General features: G+C 52.5%; 1 protein-coding gene across 1 annotated transcript in view; it reads left to right on the plus strand.

Moving 5' to 3' along the window:
- Hth (Meis homeobox homothorax) overlaps positions 1-26290 on the plus strand; it is a 438429-nt gene that overhangs the window by 166416 nt on the left and 245723 nt on the right. The window contains exon 8 of the mRNA XM_076906279.1: positions 22360-22368. Within this exon, the coding sequence (XP_076762394.1) occupies positions 22360-22368 (9 nt within the window). The remainder of the gene's footprint in view (positions 1-22359; positions 22369-26290) is intronic.

Genomic DNA, 26290 nt, shown 5'->3' on the forward strand with positions numbered 1-26290 from the left:
ACCATCTCGCGCCTGGACCCTCTCTTCCTTCCTTCGAGCTCCTCTCCTCTCTCTCTCTCGCTCTCTCAGAGACCAGGACGAGTTGTGGAAGCCGACGGTGTTCCAGATAACAGCCAGGGGATCCGCGCAGGTACAAATATTTGGCCGGTTAACTGGCTCCGTGTTTACCCTGTTGGCCGCGCGGTCCTGGTCCTCGACGATGCTTGTTGGCGCGCCCGTTGTCGCAGACGACGACTTCCTCGTGTGTATATTCCGGCGACACACCGCTCTGGTACACACGTCGCGGACGACGACGATAGTCCTCCGTGGCGCGTAACACACGCCGCGTGGAATCGCGTGGGACGCGTGTACCGTCTGGATAACGCGGATGGCCGTTCCCTTGTTCTCCTCGCAGCCCGTTAAGGGGCGAACTTGGGGACCTGTTTTATCGATCGCGCCTCCGCGATGGCCCCTCTACTCACGGATATTTCGGTCCGACACTGTTTTGATTTCGAAGGGGACCCCGTTTCTCGTGTCCGCCGGCTCGATTTAGATTAGGACTGTGTTCCAAGCGTCCTTGAGCGTTCTCGAGAGATTCGGTTCCGTAAAATATTGGGAACTCCGGGGAATTTAGAGGCGGCGCGGGGCACAGGTAGAGGGTGCGGGACTCGTCCGGTGCTAAAGTCTCGAGGTAACGACGATGACGAGACTACGCAGGCCTGTGTCGCCCTGTTCCCTCGAGTAGCGGACAAATATGTTCAAACACGCTCGCCTCGGGACGCGACGCGACGCGACGCGACGTCCGCCTCGCGTTATCCTAAGCCAACAACGCTCCGATGCCCGAGTGCTCTTCATACACGGTCTCGTGCCTCTGTAACGGCCGGAAAAACGTGACTTTGTCCGTCGCCCGCGAATCTTGTCCCTGACGCGTCGTACACGAGTGTTTTCCCATGGCAGGCTCGAAACGTTCTTCAGCCAGGCTGAAGCACTCGTTACCGTCTACTCGATACACTAATTTGCTCGTTAACAGGCCACTCTGGCAATTGCCGCGCGAGCAAATCGAAAACGAAGGTAGTTGAAGTTAACAGCTTCCTACTCAGGCATCGATACTTCTCGTGCGACACGAATTACCGCGATACTTAATTAACCGGCGTGTCATCGCACGCGCGACTCTCTCCAACGGGAAGAGGTACGATTCGTAGCGAGTGTACCGTGAAAAAAGCCTGGAACATCGCGGCGGCGCGGTTCTTAACACCGAGGACGTACCCTCACACGCGCGGCAGATTTAATCAAAACGCAAATGCCGCGTAAGCCAGCCGAGGAGAAGCGCCATCGAGCCGCGTGCCTCGCCATCTCGTACCTGTCTTCGAGCCGCTCTCTCGACGAGGAAGTCTCGTAAAGAGTCTCGCCGCGGGTCTCTGGTTATCGCGCGCGCTACATTCCCGCCGCTCCACGCCGCGAAACGACGATAATAATTAAGGATTCCCGGGTGAACCGGGGACGCGCGCGCGGCTACGTACGAACGCTTGCCGGGGCGAGAATAATTTTCGTCGCGACGGCGAGGATCGCGCGCCGCTCTCGAGAAAGACGTCGCGCCAATAAGGAAGCCCCCGGATCCGTGGCAGAACTCGTTTTGCTATTTCAAACGACCGGTTTCGGATCTTTGCGTGCAAATGGGGGATTATCGTCGGTAGCTGATTCGAAGGTGTTCGTGCGAAGAATAGCCAATTCTTCGAGGAAGTCTCGCAACGTTTTTTAACGGCACCGGATAAGCTTGCGATACGAGCGATCGAGGGTTTCCAGGAACGCACGAACCGCGAGGAATCTATCGATCGTGGTATCGATCGAGACTGAGCGTCTTGCGATTGGAAAATTGTGAACAGGAATGTTTAAAATCGCCAGTAGTGTGTTTTATCCCACGCGTGGTACGAGACGCCTTCCAGTATTACGGAATTACAAGCGTCTGCGGAGGGGCCGTTCCTCCAAGACAGTTCATATATGCTTTAAGAAGGAACAAGTGTTTAGCATATTGTTTACTTTGAAAACTTTGCCTAGGCCAAAGCTCGGTAAACTCGCTTCACGACGACCGTTTAACCCGAAATTTACATAACCTCCATGCCAGGCGAAGCCAACGCGCTGGTACTTGTAAAACAAAATTACACGTCCTTCCAGCCTGCGAGGCTCTCGTGGTCCCGCTGCCCACGATTTTTCCACGTTCGCAAACAGATCGACTCGACTGACCCCGACTGGAGTCCCTGGCGTTCCCAAAAGATTCGACGATCCGCTCCTTTCCGAGCTGCGCCGTGGAAAGGCGATCGGTTCGAGAAGATCGAGGAGCAAAAGGTGTTTCAACCACGCCAGCGCCAGAGTGCACGCATCGTCCTCTTACCGTTACGTTCACCTGGCCTTTCGACAAGAGAGAGAGAGAGAGAGAGAGAGAAGGCGAGGAAGAGAGATCTCACCCGTGCTCCTGGCGCTCGTTATCGTTCGCAGGTTCATGCCAGCGGACAGTTAAGGTCCCTGGTCCGGTGGATGTTCGACGCTATAAATTCGACTGATATAAACAGGGACAGGGTTCGAGGGGAGGGCGAGAAATGATTCGAGGTGGTTAAGCGGAGAGGTGTGCCTGAGCCTGCCTACCTTTTAACGCTCTCCTCTCGCGTATCCACCCCTACGCTGGAACACGCACGCGGCCCATTATGGGGAACACCTTGGTCAGTTGTTTGCGGGGTCGTTTTCATTGCTTTCCAACAACTTCCCGTTAATCGTTTCACGCCAGGTTTTCCTATTATCTCAATTGTCGCATAATCCAGTCGCGTTCTATTGTTTGCACGTGCTGGACTATTCGAATTCAGTTAACTTCTGATCGGGACACGAGCAATTGGGTCGACTACCGCGAGGACGCTCTACGAGGAGACGAAATCTTCCCACGTTTTCGGGTAGACGAACGTTTCCCCGTTGTCTCTGGCCCCAATCTCTTGCTATCTTCGGTCCAGCCTCCCACGCGAACCATCCGAGGCAGGATCCAGTTTCGACAGTGATTGGTTATCGTCGATCACGTCTAAGCCGGGTTCTTCCTAGCCTATCTTTCCGATTCGATCGACATTTCGTTCCTCCAATCTTTCGTCGATCTCTAATTCGTCTACGAATATCCGTCTGTCAGGCTGGTTCCCTAAATAACTCAAAGACTTACGCTTGCCAATGATCGTCGTCGATACCTCGGGGATCGTTCCTTTGTCGTTATCCTTTGTAAAACCGCCTGATTCATCGCTTTCGACGACGATCGAATTATCCACGCGCTCGCCACGGTCTGAGAGGATCGCGTATTCTTTTCACGAGCGCAGCCCTCGCACGAAAGGGAGCCGAGGAAGACGCGAAAACGCGACGTCTCGAAGGTGTAACCGCAGCCACGCCCCAATTAGGTTCAGCAGACGGTTTACGGCTGTAGCAGGGGCCGGTATTTATGATGAGAATGTCCGCACCTGTGGTGACACTCGCCACCGAGCGGCTAGCAACCCCTCCTGGAGCAGAGCGCGAGTGTTTTATGGCGCGCAGATAGCCTCACGCACACCTTCCTTCTACGGCCGGCATTAGCTACAGCCAGGTGATATATGACGCGTATATTGCTCCTGGTGAACGGCGAAACGCCGCGAGCCACTCTATCCCCGTACGATCCTATATCCATCGTCGTCGCTTATTTCTAGGATACCCGCCCGCTCAGCCTCGCAAACTTTTCGCAGCTTCAGCGAGGCCACGTCGCGACGAGAGGGTGTGAGTCGAGGATCAGCGAGAGAGAACCTGGCGAATCTCTGAGCTGGTATTCAGTTCCACGTTTCCTACGCCTTTTTTAATATCATGTTTCGCGTTTACTTCTCCTTTGCGGAACTTTTCCTCCGCGAAGAACTTCGACGTTACTCGTGGGCGTCCCTAAATCACTGTCAAGCCGGAAAACTCTGCAGCGTCGTTCTTCCTCGAGAAGAAAATTGACGGCTCGGTGTTCGTTCGTCCTTGGTAGCGATGCAGAAGGGTTCTCAGCACTTTCGAACCCCTGTTCTTGGTTGGTTCTAACGAGAAACCCCAGCGCCTCGCAGTCGACGTGGCGTATCGAAAAGTGACACCCCTTGCAGAGGACACTCGAGTCGATGGCCCAAGCGGAGTAATCAGGCCCGCGTTCCTCGCCGTTCCGCGTCGCTCGTCGATGAATCACGCGTGTCCCCGGCTACACGGGGTTCCTCTACAAGTTGCAATTCGATTTCGCCTGCTCTCGACAACGAGGAAGCCTCGACTGGGGTGGGAATAGAGGGAGGGAGGAAGGGAGACGCGAAGGCAGGCTCGTTCTCCATCCGTTTCCACGGAGTATCAGCTCGCTATACGCGGCTTTAATCGCATTCGAACGCAATGTCGTGGAAAATTTCATCGGAGACGCGGAGGACGCGGAGACTGGGAGGAGGCGAGGATCGAAACAGAATGGATCCCGCTGCGACTTTGTCTCGAGCCCCTCGCGGGACCCCCAGCCGTGTCCCAACGCGGCATTTGCATATCCACTGGCCTTAGATCGCGTCGCGAATCTTTTTACCGACCCGCGAATTATAGGCGTTACGGATATACCCCGTGTCGCTCGATTATGACGCTCGTGGATCTAGTTCTGCCTAGACGAATCGTTTCTCTCGTTGTCGCGACTGTTTTCTTTCGCACAACTATTTATTTACTGATACTATTTTTCGAACTTATCAATCGAATTATATTATGAGTGATTGTATCAAACTTCATCTGCTCTAAAAATCGCTCGATAGTATAATTCTCCATGGATATCTTCGTGAAACTCAGTGAACCATCGAATTCGTAAGATCGAGCTCGTCGCGTGAACCAGGCAGCCCCGTTATCCACTGCGATCGCATCTGGGCGAAAATCAAACTTCATCCGCTCTAAAAATCGCTCGATAGTATAAATTCTCCATGGATATCTCCATGGAACTCAGTAAACCATCGACACCTGACCATCGAATCCGTAAGATCAAGATCGTCGCGTGAACCAGGCAGTCCCGTTATCCGCTGCGATCGCATCTGGGCGAAAATCAAACTTCATCCGCTCTAAAAATCGCTCGATAGTATAAATTCTCCATGGATATCTCCATGGAACTCAGCGAACCATCGACACGTGACCATCGAATCCGTAAGATCGAGCTGGTCGCGTGAACCAGGCAGCCCCGTTATCCGCTGCGATCGCATCTGGGCGAAAATCTCGGCGAGGGCGTGACGCACGCGGGGCCTGTCTGCAAAAATGCGCGGAACTGGTAATTCCAGGCGCGTCCGCGGACGGTTTCGTCATTATTCGAGCCGCGTACCATTTGATGCCGTCGTTACACGTCGGGGCAATGAGTCGCGAAGGTGTGGCCAGCCAGCCAGAGCCAGTGGTGCGTGCACCGTCTCTATTCGTACAAGGCGGCCCCCCCGTTTCATTAGGCCGCGACACGCGCGCACGGTGGTACCGCGCGTTAAAAGGGCGCCACGGTGGTTCCGTGGCTTCCGCCTTTTCCTCCGCCCGTGTCCTTCTCCCTGAGCGGCGTCGCTGGCGCGATCGCGAGGATCGAGCGTACGGCGAACGCGCGGACGGAGAACCGTCGCGGAAATGAAACACGCCGACTCGTGCGCGACACGCGAATAATAATTTCGTGGACACGTAAACACGCGCGTGAAACGCAACGCCGTTTTAAACGATTGAAATGCCTTTGGTTCGTTGGGCACCAGGCGAACAAAGAGACGGATACCGCGATGGAACACGGAAATATTAGGGGTTTCTCTGTGAATTGAGAATAGAATTAGGAGATTTTATTATTTGCGAGAGTGGAATGGATAGTTTGTGGTCCAGTTATGGAAGATTATTGGTGACTAGTGATTATTGTCGTTTTTATAGTATAGAAGCGTGAATTTGTTGATTTATCGATGCAGGAAGTTTAATGTCTTCGCGACGCAGCGGGCCTGCAAGTAGATCAAGTGGCACGGAAGGTGTATGGTCAGACGAGACGAAGAACGTATTCTGTAATCGATTCGCGTAGAATGGTTTATGATTCCTATTGAATAAATTATCTTTGTTACATATTTAGAGTTAAATGACGATAACTACTGATGCGATAATTAGACGGTGCAGAGGACGAGGAATAATGTTGAACGGAATTTGTAGGAATTTGCGAAGTGCAAAGTGTGGACACCTTTATTCGATTGCTGCAGTTTTAATTTTGTCGCAGAGTTTAATGGCAATAGGAAGCGTGCTGAGGTGACGTTCAGGATGCGTCTTGTAGCCTCGCTCGCGCCTTCGAGCAAATAAACCGGCGCGATGAAGTCTGAAAGAGGGAAGAAGGACGCTGGAGGATGTCCCGCTCGAGTGGGCCTGGCCGGTGCATTTACATTTACAACGAGACTGATTGAATCTTGATTGAAAATCCACTTAATTAACGACGCGCGCCATTATGTTTATTGCCAGCGAAACTGGCCGTGCGTGGACACCCCCGTACCCTCTCTGTCTCTCTTTCTCTCACGTTCCGTCCTGCCTTCGCGTCCTGTTAGCAGGAGGGAACGGCTAAACGTTTGGCAAATACGCGACACGACCAATCTTCCGTTGTTGAGGATCAAGAGTCGATCGAAACTGCACGTTTTCCTGGGAATTAATGAATCCTCTCAAACCAGAAAGAATATTATTCCTCGTGAAGCTAATTAACTGCCACTCCCACCTTGAAATCGGTTAACATTTCCTCGACGATAACAAAGATTTCATTTCCATTCTCTGGACCACTGAATTCATCGCGTCGAATTAATTAGCTCTTTCAGAGGCAGAGAAACTGGAAAAATCATTTCCTATCCTATATAGCGGTACCAAATGTATTGTTACAAATTAACAAACGATTTCCATAGAAATCGAAGCGATACGTTCGAACGTTTCTCCGTGGTACCGAATTCATCGTTTCGAATTAATCGATGCACACACAAAGACTCATCAACTGTTACAACAGACCAGCGCGCGCTCTGCCTCTGGGGAAAAAAAAGTGCGTCCTCAAAAAGACGCGAAGAGCGTCACTTGCTCGAGTCGAGGAGAAGAAAAAAAAAAAAAAAATAAAGTCACCCCCAGAAAAACAGGCCCGCGGAGAAGGAACCTCGGCGACGATCGCGAGGTAGAAGGATCGAAGGGACGCGTGTCGCAGCGGCGAGATAAATCTGGTCGCGGGGCTCGCGTCCCGCTATGGGAGCGCATTCTTTCAAGGTGCACCAGCCGCGCAAATATCGATCCATCAATACCACCCAATGCGGTGAACGCGCCAGCGTGGTCGCGATCCGCGATTCCATCGGATCGATCCATCGACCGTTCGATCGATCGAACAGAGAGAGAGAGAGAGAGAGAGGAAGAGAGAGACAGAGAGAGAGAGAGAGAGAGAGAAGGAGAGGGATGTGTGCGCCCTGGTGGCGCGGTCGCACAATTTGCAGGATCGTTGGGTTGCCTCGTGCTCCCTCGCCCCACTGTGCGCGCCAGGAGGAGAGGACTGGCCAGGAGAGCGCAAAAAATCGCTCGTTAATTGGGATCAAGACGTAACCCCTCGAGCACGCGGACGTATAGGGACATGGCGCGGTAGTTACACGTATCCCACAGGTACCGGGACGGGTGCCTTCTGTGGATCACGCACACAACGCCATCCGCGGCCGGTGTACGTAAGCGCCGTTCTGCCACGGGAAATAACAAACGACGTGCGATCCTAATTAATTACTTGTCCGCTAATTACTGTAATTATATGTTGCCACACCCGCCCGACCGCCTGTTTTCCACCCCAACCCCCAACCTACCCCTCTTCTCTATGGTAGTTCGATTCTCTTTCTCTGTTAGACTGGACGGTTTTGGTGGACAGCTGTAGAGAGAGAGAAAGAGAGAGACGGCGGAAGGGTGGATGGCTGCCAGGGAGGGGGAGGAGACCAGGGAGGATTTGTAGCGGCGCGATGTTTATTTTCAGCCGGCCACTCGCGGTAAATCTGCTCGTAATTTCTCTCGCGTGTCTTCGCGCGCCACCGACCCACCGTTTCATCGTTTCACCTTTTCCACCCACCCCTCTCGATAGCGATATTACACTGTCTGCGTGCTGGTATACGGTGGCTAGATGCAACGTATCGCGCGATATGAATTCGTGACTCTCAGTGTCTGGAAAATTCTTTCCTCCTTGATTCATCTTCGCTATCCTTTCTCGCGCGCGATACCAAGTTTAATCGTTCGCTCTTTCGCGAAGGTGCGACGCGAAAACGTGGATAAGACGCGAGAACGGAGGTGCAACGCGAAAACGTGGATAGACGCGAGAACGGAGGTGCAACGCGAAAACGTGGATAGACGCGAGAACGGAGGTGCGACGCGAAAACGTGGATAGACGCGAGAACGGAGGTGCGACGCGAAAACGTGGATAGACGCGAGAACGGAGGTGCGACGCGAAAACGTGAATAGACGCGAGAACGGGGATACACGGAGGTTGGAAAAATTTCGGACGACATCCGGTAAATTGGTCCGTCGAGGAGCGCGCGCGGCAAGAAATATGACAGCGGATCGGGGCCGATGATCGGAATAAAGGATCGAGGGCGGTTGCCCGTGCGGCAGGTGACACTGGCAAAAAGCCACCAGTCTCTCCAGGATTACGAAAGACCCGGTGCGGCTCTCGTACTTGGCCTGACGAGAGTCCCTCTCCGATCTCTGTGGACTCCGTTCGATCTGGGAGAACGTGAGACGCGCGAGTGATCGCGAGAACGGTTCAGGATAAGGGAGAAAAACGAAGGCGCTGTCCAGTAGTGCCTTTGTCTCCAATTAACCGACCACCAGCGACAAATTAGGTCGCGTCTGCTACGTGGCTGTAACGACTGTGCGCTCCCTCGCCACGGATCGACTTCTCCTCGACCATCCTTGGACTTAGGGGTGGAATGCATCCTCGAGAGGACGGAGTGGACCATCTGTTTGATCGAGCGGTGGACGGTTCTTGTCGCTTGGAGAGTAGACTGATTTTATTTGAATACGTGCGACCTTGCGCAGGCATCAGCGTTAAGTGAAAAATCGTGTAGACATAGAACGAAGGCTCGTCCAGTCGCGAACGAGCATACTAGACGCGGTACGCGCGCTGATTCAGTTTTACAAGAGCGTGACACAAACATTCTTCTCGTTCTCAAGCGGTTCGTTATCTATCCGACCTCTAAACTCACGGCCAGTCGATCAGGATACACTTCTCGCTCTCGAGACGTCGCAGTAACCGCAGCAACTCGAAAATATACCAAGGTCCGCGCGAAGAAGAGGCGAGACGAAACAAGGCGAAGCTGTCGCACGTAGCTCGCCAGAGTCGACGTGCCCGCTCGTACAAGTCCGCGTCGTGGAAGCACGTGCGAGAAAGTCGAATGTGCAGAGAGCAGTCGTGTCAGACGGTGTGGCACGCAGAGAGTGGTATACTCGCGGCATTAACCTCTCGGTGGAGTGTATGATTGGGCCAGCACATGTCACTCGTTATGTAAATGTCCGAGTGTTTACGAGGAGACACCTCCGGTAACTAGCTCTCTCCACTCGCGGCCCCGTACGTAATGATGCGCTAGAAATGTCCTCTCGTCTTTTTGCGGCTCTCCTCCTGTTCCTCGTACTGGCCGTTTCGCCGCGTCCCTCTTAGCCACGGCGTCGCCCCGTACCCTCGTCCGTCAATATCCTTCGGCGAACGAACGAACGGCTCTGATTGCTTTTGCCGGCTGCTTCGCGGGCAAAATAATCGCCGATGCGTTTGACGGAGCCTCGATTCTATTGGCCCTTGTAAGAGGTTCATTAAGTTCCCTTTCCTTTTCTCCTTCTTGCCACGCTTCGAAGTTCAAAGTCCCATCGCGGACGAGGCGTCCGTCGCGAACCGTTCTCTCTCGAACGTTGCTGATGCGAGGCTGTTCCGTGCCCACGCTTTCGGAAACTCATTTGAAATCATAGCGTTCGCTAGGTGTCGACGCTTCGTGCTCGTTTCAACGGTGAATATTCGATTAGGGCGCGAGCAGAGTCGCCGATGAACTTGATTATCGCGGTCTGATCGCCTTCCAATCGCAACGCGAACGAGTGGGCAGCGCATATCGCGGCGGGAACGAAAACTCGTCGAGAGGAACTTGTCGCGTTATCGCAGCCGGTTATTCTCAAGTTAATCTTAATAACTCGCGTAGTTGACTCGACGAAGCGTGCTTCCTGAAATTAAATCGAACGAGTCGCCAGGACTCTTTCGTCGTTTCGTCTCTCCGCTTGAAATCGATCGCTCGCCTCGACGAGAGGAGCCTCGTTAAAGAACGGAATTCGTACGGAGAAAAAAGCTACAAAGTTTTGAGCTTACTAACCGGTGTCTTAATTATTCGGATCTCGCGGGGGAAATTAGCTGGCGGTCGTCCACGTTATTTCTTTTCAATAATGCTAATATCCAACCGTTTATTGGCGTCACGCTGGCAGGTATCCCACGTTAATTACTTGGATTCGAGCGTTCTCCGAGCCATCCTCGTGGCGGTCAGTGGCAAGGTCGCGCGCGAACGGCTCCTCGCTGTCGCGAGATCCTATCTGCTCGATGACGCGGGCAGCGATGATCGTCCCGCGCTGGTTTTATCTCGATCTCCATCGAAGGACTAGGCTCCGGTTCTTTCAGATTTTTCTTTAACCTTCCTTCCGTTAGAAGAGAACCCGGTTCGCTTGATTCGCCTGTTCATTGTCGCTGCGATCGAGCTACACACCGCGGTACCAGATAGAAGAGAACGACTGGCTTCGAGTTGTACAGTTACGCGATCCCTGGCGTGGAATTAAAACTGCACGAAGATACGAAATAGCGTACGAAAGTCGACTACACTGTTGCAGGAAGCTTGATCGATAAAAGAGAATGCGTGTACGTCCGCTCGTATCGTCATTATCGAGCGATCGATCCTCAGATTTCATCCGCGTGGCGTCGGAAAAAATGAATCGACAAAGAGACGGTTATTATTGCCCGCTGGTCCCAAGTAGCACGAACCACGCGAACAGTAAAACCACCACCGAAGGAACTATTAAAGCGGCTGAAACTGGACCCGGTTTAATCACCGTGACAGCAGCCCATACAAATCAAAGCGAATTAGCCGGACAGGAAGGTCCGTGTCAGGGAACAGCCAATAAACCACGAATTTTCAGATAAACGCGGAATAGAAAGGCTTTTATTGGCGGTCGCGCGGCTGGGGCCATAAATAAGCCCTCGTTCCGTGTAAATAGCGTCTCCTGGCGATAGAACGAGACGAGAGGGAAGGAGGAACGACGAACGGCTGTCCGCTTTCGCGATATCTTCTCGCTTGGACGCGGTCCCCGTCGATGGAAGAGGGAGAAGGAGAGAGAAAAATAAGGGGTGTGTGTGCGCGCCACGCAACAAGGGGCTAGGAGGACTTTCCGTCTAATTGCGTTAGATAGCGGCGGCCTTATTAATAACCTCCGCGACGGAGGGATTATCCCGCTAGAAAGATATCCAGGAACGAAGGAAACGAGTCCTGCCCGCGGCTGGGCCACGTGAGAGCCTGGAGATAGTGGACACGGCATTTCACTTAATGATAACCCGTCTCCTTTCGCTCCTCCCCCGTCCCCGGTGCCATTCTCGGCCGAGAGGATCGCGAGAAGACCGGACCGACTCCTCTTCTTGTCCCCTAAGCGTCCGTCTGTCCCCTGTGCTATCGTTGGACCGATCTGTGACCGACGCTGAGCCACGGTATTGGACCCATTATGCTTCTTCCTATGAATATTTTCGATGGTAACGGCGGAAATAGTGGCCACGAGAAATCGCGGTGACGATTTCTTTTCTAATACTCCCGTACTTCGTTATTGTATCCTTAAAATGGCCATTACCAATTCGAACGCGATGATAATAAATACCTCTTCTCTTCCTATGAATATTCTCGATGGTAACGGCGGAAATAGTGGCCACGAGAAATCGCGGTGACGATTTCTTTTCTGATACTCCTATACTTTGCTATTGTATCCTTAAAATGGCCATTACCAATTTGAACGCGATGATAATGAATACCACTCTTCTCTTTGGGTTCTAATAAAATCGCAATTTCGATGAAAGAGTTAGAGGAATTCTCGCGTACGCGTGAAATCGTCTCGATTTCTCGTTAAACAGCGAGTCGTTCTCCACCAGAGTCGTCCTTCTGCGCGCCAACCCTTAAAGATCGTCGATGCAACGTTGACAAACTAGGTATGCAAATACCCGCTGCAAATACCCGGGGTAACGACTGGGCGATCAAAAGTCATGTAATGGTATGGCCACCATCAAGGCGAATGGCCGTGGCGTGGGTGTAGCGGAAGGTTGGCGAACGCTGGAGGAAGAGGGTCGAACGGTGGAAGCGAGATATCGCCGCGAACTCGTACCACGGACATGTTGCTCCTCGCTGGGGATCGTTTCGTAGCCACGTCAACGCGTGCGAACAGCGACGCGACTTCGAAAGAATTTATCAACTCGAATTCCTTGTGATCGATCCCCACTGGACTCTGCGATCGTAACCGATCGAAAGAGAACGGTCGTTCGAGCGGGACACGCGCGAGTGCGACGTTACTTTTCATTGGAGCATCGAAGCTACGTGTCTTCGTGGGACGAGGTTCCGAGTCTTGGATAGGAACGAGAGACGCAAAAGGTTCAGAAGAGTCTTCATTGCGCGTTCTAATTCTTGCTTCCTGCTGAGCTTGACCAATTCTTGCAACTGAGAGGATCTCGTTCGAATGGTACCATTACTTTGCGCTGGGATACTGAAGGTTTGTTTCCTGGGAAATTGCAGCGTGCGAGGTACAAGGCAACTACTTCGTACAGTGACCAATCCTCTGCCATCGTTATTAGCCTATAGGAAATACCTAATCGTCGAACCAGAATCTGTTCAAGTGAAAGTCGTGTCATTACTTTGAATCAGAATACTAAAGCTTCGTTTCCAGGAATAATTCATGGCACGAGATTTAAACATTGTCATCTCTTCATCGAACCATTTCAATTCCTCCCTGGTATCAAATACATTTACGTTTACTTTCGCGAGATAAATAATAGCTGAAACATCTAGAAGGACCCAATTCCTATCCCGCGGTGAATTTAATCAACCAACGAAAACAGAGTCGAGGAGGAATCCTCTTGGAGTCCGTTGGCATCGGGGATCCAAGCAGAAAGTAGCCGGTCGTAAAATTCCAGACTCGCGGAAAAGATTAATCGGTATCGTTACGGTGCTGCCGGTCTCGCGGCTAATTGCCTCTTCAATCGTGCAGTCGGGTCGGGGATTCGATATGCCCGTTTCTCCACGGAATCCTCGCGAGACGAGGCGCAGAGGCGCCCGAACAGAAGCAGAGGGAGCTTGGGATACCCGTGCGTCGATCGCTCGGTTCGTTACCAGCGAACGGAGGAGGAGGAGGAGGAAAAGAAACGAAGAAAAAAAAAAAAGAAAAGGAAAAAAGGGGGAGAAGCAGGGTCGCTCGTAAAACTACCGAATCGTAAAGTACGTCTCCGGGAATCATTAGTATACAAGGTACAAGTGTCCCAGGCATAGCTAAGCGAACGCGTCGGTTACACTCTCTAGCCGCGGCACTTACCTCGCGGCGATCACCGGCTGGAAGATAATGACACGAAGAAGAAACTAGTCGTTGGCTCACGGTGTCGTCCTCCCTCGTGCTTCGCGTATCCCCTTCTGGGGCGAGCGTCTGCGGACACGCGGATCCCCCTCGCGCTGCCAGCAGCGAGGTTAGCGCAAGCAGACGCGCGCGGAATGCCGGCAAAACCGTCGCGGGAGAGGCGGCGCGTCCGCTTGGCGAATCCCACCGCGTGTAAATTCGGAGTATGCGGTGATACCAGCGATCAGCCGGCCGGTATTCTCGCGCTAACGCCGCTCGTAATTGATTTCTTATTTACCGGTGTAACCGTTCCCGGAAGAGGCGCCGGTTTCGCGCGGCCACGGAACGCCGAGGCGTCCGCGTTTCTTTTTCAAACGCGCGGCCGATTCGCGGACCGGGTCCGCTCGCGCGCGTAATTTGCGGCTTCTTGCCGAGTTACGGGAACGAGATTGCACTTAGGACTGTCTGTCTGCCGCGACGGTACTCGCGATACTCTTTAACCCATGTCGTACGAGTTTCTTCTTCCATGGGAGAAGGGATACCTGGCCTTAGTGTTAGTTTACTCTGTTCTAACGGGTGAAGGACGGATAGGGACAAAATGATCCATCAACGAATTACCAACGCGCTATCTTCCAGCGACGTAAATACCTAAACGCGCCATAATTATCGTCCATAGTTAGATCAAATAGAAATGAAGCGTCTCAAGGTTTCAATAGTAGTCGTTGCAATAATTGGTAGCGAATCATGGAAAGCTTCGCGATTTCTCGCGAAATTTTCTAAACCACATAGATGGTAGCAAGAAATCATCCATAGTTAGCTCGAATAAGAATGAAGCGTCTCAAGGTTTCAATAGTAGTCGTTGAAATAATTGCTAGCTAATCATGGAAAGCTTCACGATTTTTCGCGAAATTTTTTAAACCACATAGATGGTAGCAAGAAATCATCCATAGTTAGCTCGAATAAGAATGAAGCGTCTCAAGGTTTCAATAGTAGTCGTTGGAATAATAGCTAATCATGGGAAGCTTCACGATTTCTCGCGAAATTGTTTAAACCACATAGATGGCAGCAAGAAATTCCGTTCGCCAGAGGAGGTACGCGGTTCAGAAGCTTCCGTGCGAGTACGCGTAGGGTGAAGGGGCTTAACGGGGGTGGGCGAGGGCAGACGGCGTGTTGCATATTTTACATTCTGCTGACGTTCGCGCCGGACACAGTTCGTTCTTGTACACGCGGAGTGTCGGCAAAAAGTATAGTGGTTCCGAGGCGAACGGGAGGACCGGGGGCCCCCGCAGGCCGGGTCACCGGTTTTGTACTTTTTTACGCGGCGGTGGCTGGCCGCGGGGCCGTGGTTGCGGCTCTGCGGCGGCAGCGTCGCTCGGTATGCGAGCCGGGACATATTTTGACCCGCGAGGAGACCCCGTGCCTAATTTGTGATTCCGTTCGTCTCGCGCCGTGGCTCCTTTATTTCTCTTCCCGTCCGCGAGCTCGCTTCCAGAGCCAACAACCGCTCGCGAACCTCTGTTTCCGCGCGTTCTCTACTTTTCTTTATCGCGAAAATTCGAACGAACATGCAACGTTCGCTTATCGTCGATCTACGGTTAAGAAACCATCGAGCGACGTGTACGTATGTTTGCTGAGTAACAGCGTTTGGTTGTGGTGGTCGCAGCAATCGAACGGAACCACACGCTCTCGATGGTGCGCGCGTAAAACAGTGCTTCCAGTTAGTTCGCGAAATTAATAATGAGACGGGCTGAACGTTCTGAAGTTGCGTAACGCGAACGGGTACGCGGTTCGGTTTAATTAGTAGTTACAGTCGATTACAACGTCTGAGCGGCTCGGCTTCTTCCACGGCAATTCCTTGGAGGACGTTCCGCCGCCGCAAGAACTGTCGGTGGTAAATTGAAGAAGATAATAAAACAAGCTCTGCGAGCAGCCTCTTGCGAGCGTGATTTTTTCCTGCCGCTTTGTCAAGCGAAATGGACGCCGGAGTTGGTATCAGAACGGGGTTCCCCCGTTCACGCTAGGCATAACCGTTGATTACATACGTACGCGTCGACAACAAGACCTCGTCGTTAATCAACTCGCGGTTCAATTTCTTCTCTTTCCCTTTCAACCTGAAAATCCAGTATATTCCGCTCGCGATGGAGCAGGATCCATCCGCGTAAAGATCGTTGCGCGTGATCGTTGGAAATGACATTTTTTACTTCGAAACGAGCCTCTCGCCCTTCGCGTACGCCTCGAGCGGATCGATCTCGTATCAAGACGTACACACGTCGCGGTGATCGCGTTCCTCGATCGTTGGATCATCGACGTCCGCCTGGAGGACGCTCGCCAAATGGTGGGCCCAGGACGGTTCGAAAATTTTATTTAATATGAAATAAAACGCATCCCCGCGTGCTGTGCGTGCCAACGACGGCGGCGAGGGCATCGACGCGGCCATTGTGTTTCTCCTGTTCGTCGACTCTCTCGGACGTAGGTATCCGCGGATCGTCGCCGGTTCTCAACCTCCTTCCTCGTTTCCTCGGGGACCAGCGACGAAACGCGTCGCTCTTCCGCGTGCGACGCGAAAAGGCCACAGTTCGAAGCGACACTCTTGCCGCCTGGCACGTTTGTCCGCCTCGAAATTACGCGCACGCACAACAACCACCGTGCACCTGCCGCGCGAACACTTCTCGTCGAGAGGATCCTCGTGGCTTGGATTATCGCGTTTTCGAACCGTTACTTCGCTGACCGGAGGACATCGAGCAGAAATGATGCAGTTTGGGGAAGGAAATTAGCAGGGGTGGAAACATACGATTTGTGATAATCGAACGGTAAGATTGTTCGTGAAAGTACAGTGATAATTTGATATTCGAAGAAGGTACTTCGAAGAAAATTCAATTCCATCGGCCCCCACGAAATTAATTTCCTTCATCTCGAAACGACTCTGCTCTAGCTCGCGCGAAGAAGCATCGAGCATCGACTTAACTACTTTCTTCGATCATTATCCTATTCTATATTCCTTCATCGTCTAACCAATCATCGACTAGAAACATCATATTCGTTTATTAACTCGAGGAAACGAAACGATCGTCGTTCGATTACCGAGCAGAGGGTCAGAGAACCCCTGACCGGTTGACGTTTCTTCGGTGAGACCCGCGCACCGGCATAAAACGTATACGCGTTGCGTACCTCCGAGAGGAGGACACTGTCGCCAACGGCAAAAACACTATTGAGTTAATCAACTAATTTATAATTAAAATTCCACGGTGGGAGCCGGCGGGAGTCACCGGCGGCCGCCGTCTCGCCGCGTAGCCGCGCAAGAACCGCGTCTACGGGGCGGCGCGGCGAGTCGGTTTCGCGGTAACCGCCGTCAAATTCATAGAACACCAATTAGCCGCTCATCGACGCTCCTCCCGGTCTGGTCCGTTGCCTCTCGATCGAGCTCGTGCTACGACCGGCTCGAAAAAGTCGACCTAGTTTCGCTGCTCGAGTTTAGACTCGTTCCGGCTAGCGGTTCCTCCGGTTCCTCCTCGTCGCGTTCCGTTCTCCGCGTCTCCGTTTCTTGCCAGCTTGATTTCATTATTGCCATCGCGGAACGACGCGAACAGTCGCTATTTTCCCGCGAGCAAGCTTGTTTTTTACGAGAGGGTGGATCGTATCGCGATCTAACGCGATCGCGCTTCGTACGCTGTATTTTCACGAGAAATCTGAGGATCATCCGAGAGTTAACGATGCAGAGGACGTTTCGAATAAGTCAGGGTACGGATGAACTTCTGTTAGCGAGGGTATTAAAGTCTCGCGAGACGGGGGGATCGATTGAAACCCAGAGACGGTGAGAAAATCGACTCCCGTAGAAAGTTTCATTCTCACGAGATCGAGGATCGATCGTACGAGCTGCCGTGATCGCTGCTAAATAATTACAGGCGATGAAAAAGCGGTTGGGACACGGAAAAGCAGGACGAAATTTCGGAGCGGAAGAGGCGAGCCTGCCGGCGGCAGTTTCTCTGAAGGTGGAAGGGACGGGAGAGGAAGAAGAGAGACGACGCGGACGGGGAGGCGTCGGGCCCCGAACGGGCATAACGAGTTTTTGCCGTTGGAAATTTGTTAAGGGGAATGTAAAGAGAATAAGTGGCGATTCCCTTTCTCCCGTCCCTTCGTGTCTGACCGGCTGGTTCCCGTGGCGTATATAGGAGTCGGTGGCCAGGCCAGCCAACCAGCCAGCCGGTCGCTGCTGACTCGGTTGATTGACTCCCGGGAATTGGAGGCACGGGATACCAGAAACGAGCGGCGCTAGTCTTAGCGAGACTTAAAAAGGAACTGGAGCCCCGGGAGCTTCGCGGTTGTCTTTTTGCGATCGCGGCGACCCCCTTTAAGCGCGCGCGGATCGACGTGCTCGCGTTTCACAGCGCCCCCTTTCGGCCCTCAGGCCGACGATCCGAGCGACGCGATCGGTTGTCGCTGCCTCGACCCCTCTGCTTTTCCTCCACGGACTTCTCTAGCCGCGAACAAGCTTCGACTGCATCCTCCTGGCCTTTACCAGGTCCATGGGAACCGACCTTACGCGGTTACCATACCGTTAAATTACCCTTCTAAGGGCAGATGAATGCCTCTCCAACGGAAGAGTGGAAGCATCTTTGCGTTATCGACAGTAACGATCAAAATTCATCGGTACATCGGACGTCGGGAGGCAGGATCCGGTACCAAGCGTGGTACCAAGGATACGCGTCCGTCGAGCCGTTCGAGAGGGTCGCGTGAACCGGTACAAAGGCTCGTTGAAGGAATCGCGTTAATTGCGGCAATTAATTGGCGCCTCGTTTAGGTGAAGAGGCTCGCCAGGCGAGCGTGGTCCCGTGTCCGCTTCGTGGCTGGCTCCTCGTATACAGTACGTCGAAGTGAGACGTTAAGTGCGGCTCGTACGTTTCGCCGGTCTCACAAATTCCCATTAGGCGCGATCCCCGATTCTTTGGCCGGTGTTAAACGGTCCAGCCGGGTTTTTCGTCGCTTCGACTGCCGCGGCGTGTTGAATTCGGCGGATTCCAAGCGGCCGTGGCCAGGCTGCTGGTCATTGTCACTGTTTCGCCCATGGCGGACGACGAAGGGCCGCGGTACGGGAGGGGCCGCGGAGATTAATTAGGGACGATGTTTTGGCGGCAAAAATGAGCCGGGCAAGAAGCGGCGAACCATCGCCAGCCGCCTGGCTGCGCGCTAACTAACCGGTGATCGGCGTAGAGGGCCAGCTCGTCACCCCTGTACGCAAGAACGTGCTACAAATTAAGCCCAGATCGGCAGAAACCATCTCGGAAATTCGTCTGCTTGCATAGCAGCGGGTCCTCGTCCGCCGTAAAGAGATCGCTGCGCGCGCCCTTGGAATTCCTCTACGCGAGATCGAACCGCGCGATTCGCTACCTTTAATTGGGCCTTATCGAACGCGTATCCCTCGCGAAAAATCCCTCAGCCGTCGTTTCGATTCTCGTTGCTGCTCGACGAGAGTCATTGGTAACTTGGGTATTCGCGTTTCTCGCGCGAACTGGGTGATCCAGCTCTAACTTTTCAACCCTCCGTTCGACCAATCGGATACCGGACGAGAAAATTGTGAAATAGTACGAATTCAATGGTGCCTTGTGTACTGAAATTAGGATCTGCGTATTATACACTGTTCTCTAAATTTATCGATGAACGAAGTTTCTTCGTACGCTTACAATGTATCAAGCGGTGTCTGGTTCTCGAGTGAGGCGCGAGGAGGGGGTGGATTCCAGAGATCAAGCTTGTCACAACGACTTCGAGGCCGATTTCGAGACAGTCGGAGATGAACCGTGAATACGTCGACGCCCGTTGGAATCCTCGAACGAGTCCTCTGTTTCAGCAGCCTAGAAACGATTACCATCCGATTTATCGCGGTCGTTTCCGTGTCGTCGTGTCATTCGTCGAGGGCACTACACACATCCGTGCACCGTTTTATAGACGCGCCGCCAATTCTCACCCCCAACCTGTCCTCGTAACTTCCAGCTATATTTAAGACACTGTCCCTGTATTATCATACACTTTACATCCACGCTCAGCGTCGTTCGACCGCTTCTAAACAAAGCAAATTGTCACGTCGATCTATTTCGATCTCGACGTTACGATTTTTCCTCTTCTTTCCTCATCGAATCCGTATTCTACATACGATTAAAACCCGCAGCCATTCGTGCAACACTATACAATCTACTCTTTACAATTTCGATTCGATCCAACCCGACACGCTTATAAAACGCATACAAACGACACGATGGAGAACAGTGCGTGCGTGCATGTCACTAATAAACTCTCTCGCTGAAAAATCCTAGAATATCGTTCGCCTCGCAGCGTACTCGCGCTCTCGAGACTCAGCGCGCGCTATCGCAGAGGATCGTGGCTACCCCAGAGGAGCTTAGGTGCATCGACAGGAAGCGGTTACCGCTGGCTTTATCGATCGATTCGCCGTGTCGATCGGCAGCGGAGGCGCTAATGGGTTAGTCAGCCCGAACACGACTCACGGCGCACGGTATCGGCCGCGAAAAAATCGTGGCTCGCCCGCTCCTCCTCTGGGCCCGTGGTCGGAACATATGTAAATGGCGCGCGGGTGAGCGCGCGCGCAACCACCACGGGGACCAGGCGGAACGCACACGGCCGCTGCTCTCTCTCGCGTGTTCCAGGGACCCGTTTCACCGGCTCGCTATCTCGCCGTTTCGCACGGAGACACGGAGTCGCGCCTAGGAATAGTAAATAGAGATAGACGAACGCAGATAGCGGGGACGGCATGGGGGCCTGGTGGAGGCCGCGTGCTCTCTGCCCACGCGGAGATTATCTCGAGGAGTTATGAGTGACCGCTCTGGCTTCTAGGTTATGTAAAGTCCGCGCAGGGGCTGGTTGGATCCGCGTCGCTGGGAATCGATCGGTCGTTAGATGGACGAGAGTAAACAATGAGGGAGGCTTGAGATTTTTCAGGGGTTGCATCGTTTTTTCTTGCTCCTCAGAGAGAGTTTCTCCGTACGGTCGAGTCTGTATGCAAGTATGATGGACGTTTGGACTACTTGGTTGGAGTAGTCGTTTTGTAGATCGTTGTCGAGGAGCGTTTAAAATAGAGTTGGCAACAACTTAGGGGGTGTGTGACAAGGAGTGTTAGTTGAGTTTGATTTGTACTAGCCAGCGTTAAATTTGCATTAACAGCAGATAGCGTAGTGCCAGAGAGCGATTCGTTTCGATGCTCGCTGTTTCTCTGCGGCGATCGTTCGCGGTTCTTTCGATCGGCGTAATTTATGAGATCATTGGCGATTTCGCGCGGACGCTGTGCAGGTAACAATGGAAAAGAAGCCGTGCGCCGCGACGTTAGTCGTCCGTGAAACAGACCCCGACACCGCGTGCTCGCAACGCGACGTCGTGTTTAACACGTCGCGTCGCCGTGCGCACTCGTTACTCTTACATTAGTCCTTTATATATCAGCGCGCTATCCCGCGCCGCGATCGAGCATGGCCACGCTCATTTTGTAATTGGCCAGTATCGCCGCGGCTGATCGCGGCCATTACCAATTCGAACTCGCGTGTTGGCTAATCGCTGGAAACGCGACCATTTCCGCGACTAACTCGCGGTACATGCCACCTTGAATCCGTCTCGATTAAGAGTCGTCGCGCTCTTCCCGCGGGAAACACAATATATTTCCCGCTCGACTCTCGTGTCATCTGCTTTTTACTGTAATCGACAGTATTCCAATTGTTTTTTTTTAACGCTTAGAAAACATCGACGCGATCTAAGCACGCTCGTACTAGTATATACCGAGAACTCGTTTCTAATTAAATCAAGACTCGCTCTCGACTCCTCACCTCGTATCGCGTTTAGATTCATCGAAGTGCAAACTCTCCTCGATAAGGGTGTCGCTAATCAGGTATGAGATGTATCGAGAAAACTGTCGAAATGATTTTTTTTTTGTACTGAATATTATACAGACGCGCACACGGGACAGACAGCGCGAGATATCATAAATCGCAGGTAGCCTCAGTCCTCTTGACTCGCTCGCAATAACTCCTTTCGTTCCTCTCGCTTTGTTCCCTTCACGTGGCTAGAAAAACAGTCGAATCGACGGCTCGCCTCGCGTCGTACGTTTCAATTAAAACGCAACAAAAGCGCGGTCCGCGAAGGAGCGGATTTTCGCATTTTTCCAAGCTCGCACGGGGAGGCCAGGGACACGACGGTGCCGGATAATTGCGACTTTCATCCTCGCGGCGCGCCTAACGCGGGGAATGCCATTCGCGCTCTTAATTCCCTTTTACACGGGGCCACGGAAAGTGAGTTTTTCGTCCTGAAACGCTCTTTAGCGCCGGCAGAGGCAATTAGCCGGAGAATTAGCCGCGCGCTCTGCTGGTCTCTCACCCTTCGCCGTCCCACCGCGTCCATCGCGTCTTCGTCTTCTATTTCGCGCGTAAAGTCATACGACCGCGTGTACGCGGGGCTACTGGTCGTGATAATCGTCGAGGACGAGAAGCTGGACGCGATTCAGAAGACACGGAGATTGAAATTGACGTTTGAACGTCGATGAATTAACCCTGCAGTGGATGCACCCCTTTTTGCGCAATCTTGCCCCACGCGTCCATCGTGCGTTTAATATTAATCACCTCGACCAGTGAACGAACAGAATACATCTAAGACGCGCGCGCAAAGTAGACGGAATGATCGTGTAAGAACGCTTCGAATCTGTGACTAGAATAATTTGTTAGAATAACCAATCAGTGGAAAAGCGAAAATCCGACTAAAGCTGCTCCCTTTCTTTTGTTTCAGACGTCACGGGTAAGTGGACAAGCGAATTCTCTTCGTCCTTCCTGTCTTTTCTATGTCCGCTTTTTCATCCCCTTCCTCCACTCCACGGTTCCTTAGCGGTGTTACGAGTTTAAACCGTGGATCGTCGGTAAGCTCGACACGATCGGGCCGATCCTTTCGCCGCGCGGAAATCCCTCCGTGCAATTGCCGCTGGCGCGCGCGCACGCTTTAATGATCGTAATTAACGAAGCGGTTCGTTACACTTGTAACTCCCGCGTCTCGAACGGGTACGGCGGTTTTCATGCCGCGTGCACGGCTCCGCTGAAGAAAACTCGCCAACCGGACGATTTAATCGTGGCCGCGGCGGTCTCGTCGATACCCCGAGGACGCTTCGCGTGTACAGTTCGCCTCAGTAGCTACATTTTTTCGCGTATCACCGCGAGACGCGTGTCGTTTCGTTCTTTTACCTCGAGCCATCGATTTCAGTTGCATGCGCAGACATTTAAACGTAACGATACTCTCGATTTTCAAGTCTGTGCAACGTGCGGAAGGGTTGAAGGGAAATAGACGATCGAATCGTTCGAGTGGCATTTACGATTCACCATTTACTGGTTTACTAATTGTTAGACTGAGGAATGGTGAGATCCAGGTGAACGATTCGAATCGACACGAAGCAAAGTCGAAAGCGTGCTAAGAATTATCGAGACTGTACTCCACAAGAGTCGTGAAACGATCCACTTCTGTTCACGACGGTCTTTCACGGACGTTTCTTCGGCTCGATCCTCAGTGGCGCGCGCCGCGGTAACGAGGCGCTCCACCGGCTTAATTAGATTAATTAGATTGCAGCCGAGGCGGATCGCGCGTTCCGAGATCTGTCGTGATCCGCGATCGCCTCCGTGGACGTTACATTTTCATTCTCAAAGCGATCCGTTGCCTGTCTCATTAACGAATCGAAGCGTGACCAACCGATCCGTCCATGCTCGCCTATCAATCGCAATTCGATGTAGCGCCATTATTCCATCGATACAGGCGTCGCTGCGTCGAACATTTGCGACCAGACGATAAATCACTGCGCGTCTTTGACCCTCTCCTTTTCACTCGACGATTCACACGCTCGAAATCGCGCCTCTAATTATTAATAGATTATCCCTCCGTCGATGATCCCCATCTAAATCGCAGGATGCGAATCGCGAGATCGAGTTGCCCTTTTGCCGTAAACGCCACGCGACTTTTGTCGCCTCGAGCGGAGTCCTCGAGGTGGATCCTCGCGCTTGGGAATAGGCTTTTCGACGGAGACGCGCTGTATCGGTGGCTCCCGTCAACGCTCCCATGCTAATTTCCCGAAATCGTATATCAAAAGCGTAATCTACCGTGAGCCACGCGGCGCCGTGGAATCCTTAACGATGTAATTAATATGTAAACCGTAAAATCTGTCTGGGCCCCGTACGTCGGCTCCTATAAATATGTATGCGACAGATCGGCCGCCGCGTTCTTCATTATAGATCGCAACGGGCATTTAGCCGTCATTTTTTAGACGTCGCCCTCGACGACGATCGAACAGGGCGACAGAGGACGACAGAGAACCTTGGGACGATCGCACGCGCGTCTTTCGACGCTTCGACAAACAGCCGTGCTTCGTTCGCTTTCTAATTAATAACGACACGTCGAATTCTCCGGGTCTATGAATATTTATGCGAATAGCTCGCGTCCGCCTCGCGTCGACCACCAGCGTACATCGTCGCGAGGGCCATCGCGGTTTACTTTTCGTGCTTTCCTTTCGAATCACAGTGGATAATTGAACCGATCGCACGTGAAATCCGGTTGCGCGGGGCAATTAATATATAAATGGCGAAACCTGATGCCAGAGAACGGACGTCTATAAATATTTATGCATTGTATTATTCAGTATGTGAAACGAGCCGCGTAACGACCGGCGGTGTGCCGTGAGTAATCTCGGGGAATAGGAAAGGCGGATTGCGCGGCTGGTAATTTCGCGATGAGCGGGCTGCGGGTGAGACGAGTGTGCGAGCAGATTCGTTTCGCAAGATTCGCCTCTTAAGTTGGAATTAACTTGATACTAACTCGGATGCCAACAGTGGAATAATTGATACTGGACTTAAGGAACGACGAGAACGAAACGAGAAATTCAAAGTCTTTTCTAGACTCTCGTAGAGATTCATTCGATAGAGAAATCTGTCGAACGATTGTTGTCACATTTTAAATCGATGCTCGATGGCCGCCTCGTTATTTGGTTTATCTTCGACAGACGACTCCATCGCGGGCGTTCGATAAGTGTTCTTCGAATATCGAGTTAGAAAATACAACAGCAAGTTGGAGCAAGCATCATCGATGACAGACGAGAGGCGGAGTGGCACGAGAGTCGAAAAGTTGCGCGTAGTAGGCCGGAAGGAGGCGAGATCCAGAGGCCGCTCGAAGGGCCCGCGCAAAAACCATCCCGTTGGCTCGACTTTTTGGTCGTTAATTAGTTGCATTTTTTTACGACCCCTCGCCGCGTTGCACACACGTGCAGCGTAACAGCTCGTCGGAGAGGACGAGATACGAGGCGAATAGGAAAAAAGGAAATAGAGAGAAGGGGGAGGGAGAGGCGAGAGCGAGAGGGTTAAAAGAAGACGAGAAGCCGATGGGAGAAGGTAATGGAGGAAGGAAAGGAGGAAGAGCAGCGTTGGTAGCGCGCGAGGCTTAATTTTTAAACCGCGTTGCCTCGTCTGCATCGCATAATGTTCGCCATTGTGCGTTCCGTGTGCTTTTCACCGGTTTACAAATCCTTTTTACGTCGCACGTTGCTCGTCGAACGCTCGCTTTCTTAATTACGTCCATTCGAATCTCCTCTGTACTCGAAATTACGCTGCAAATCTTATATATACGTGCGAAATAAAACGCGAAACGTCGAGGAGAAAAAGTAGTTTACGAAGTCCTGGTGAAAAACAACTTAATAAGGAGGAACGGAAAATGTACGACGGTAGAATGGTTAATCTGAGATACTACGTTGCCAAGTGTAAATATATTAAAAATGATGACAAGAGATCGCGCGGAGAAGAGTATCGACTCCGTGTAACGCGCGTCCGCTTATCTTCGTACGTACGAATCCTCGCTTCGGTTTACTCACTTCGCGGCGCATAATTCGCAGGCGAAACGAGCAATCCCAGCCGATAAGCTCGAGCATCTGGGACGAACGAGTAATTTGAGGAACGACGGCATTACGCGGCACGGTGCAACGCGCTCGGTTAAAGCTCCATTTAGGCGCGTTCACGGTCACCGTAACCATTCTCGCGCGCCCGTACTTTCTCTCCCCCGGTTCGCCAGTGCATCGTCGGGCCCGATCGACCGGGGAAGACACCTGTACGAGCGTCGTGCGAATCCAACCTGACAAGTGGCCGTACGCTCTTAACGGCAGCGAGGACTCTCGCAGCGACAAAACACGATACACTGTATCGGTTTAACGCGGCATAAAATCTGCATAAGAGGAGCGAGCGGCTCGCTGGTCGTCGACGCTGAACGCTCGAGGGAGGAGGCCCACTGAAGAAAGTAGCAGAGGAGCGGAGGAGGTGGGGTTAATTAAAAAATTCAGTAGCCAGAGTAAATGAGGAAAATTAAATTTGATGGGGGCCACGGTTAATCCCGTCGTGCGAGCACGTATTTATTGGCTACCGCGGGCCGCGATCGAGCCTGACGTAATGGAAACGATTTTCGGGAAGGACCATCGGCCCACGATAAGATAAGCATCCTACGCGCGCTGCGTTCTTTTTTTTTTCTTGTTCCTTTCGAGGCAGCTCGCCTCTCGTACGCCTACGGAACCGACACCTCCGGTCCTGCTGTCCTCTTCGTCGTCTCCTCCGGTTCCGTTCACCTGGGCATCCCTCTTTACCTGTTCCATGGATCGCGCGCGCGACAATTAGAATGCAAATCTGCTTAGGTCCCTGGCGCGTGTAAA

The sequence above is a fragment of the Xylocopa sonorina genome, chromosome 13 (assembly GCF_050948175.1).
Source record: "Xylocopa sonorina isolate GNS202 chromosome 13, iyXylSono1_principal, whole genome shotgun sequence".
In the NCBI taxonomy this organism is placed as follows: domain Eukaryota; kingdom Metazoa; phylum Arthropoda; class Insecta; order Hymenoptera; family Apidae; genus Xylocopa; species Xylocopa sonorina.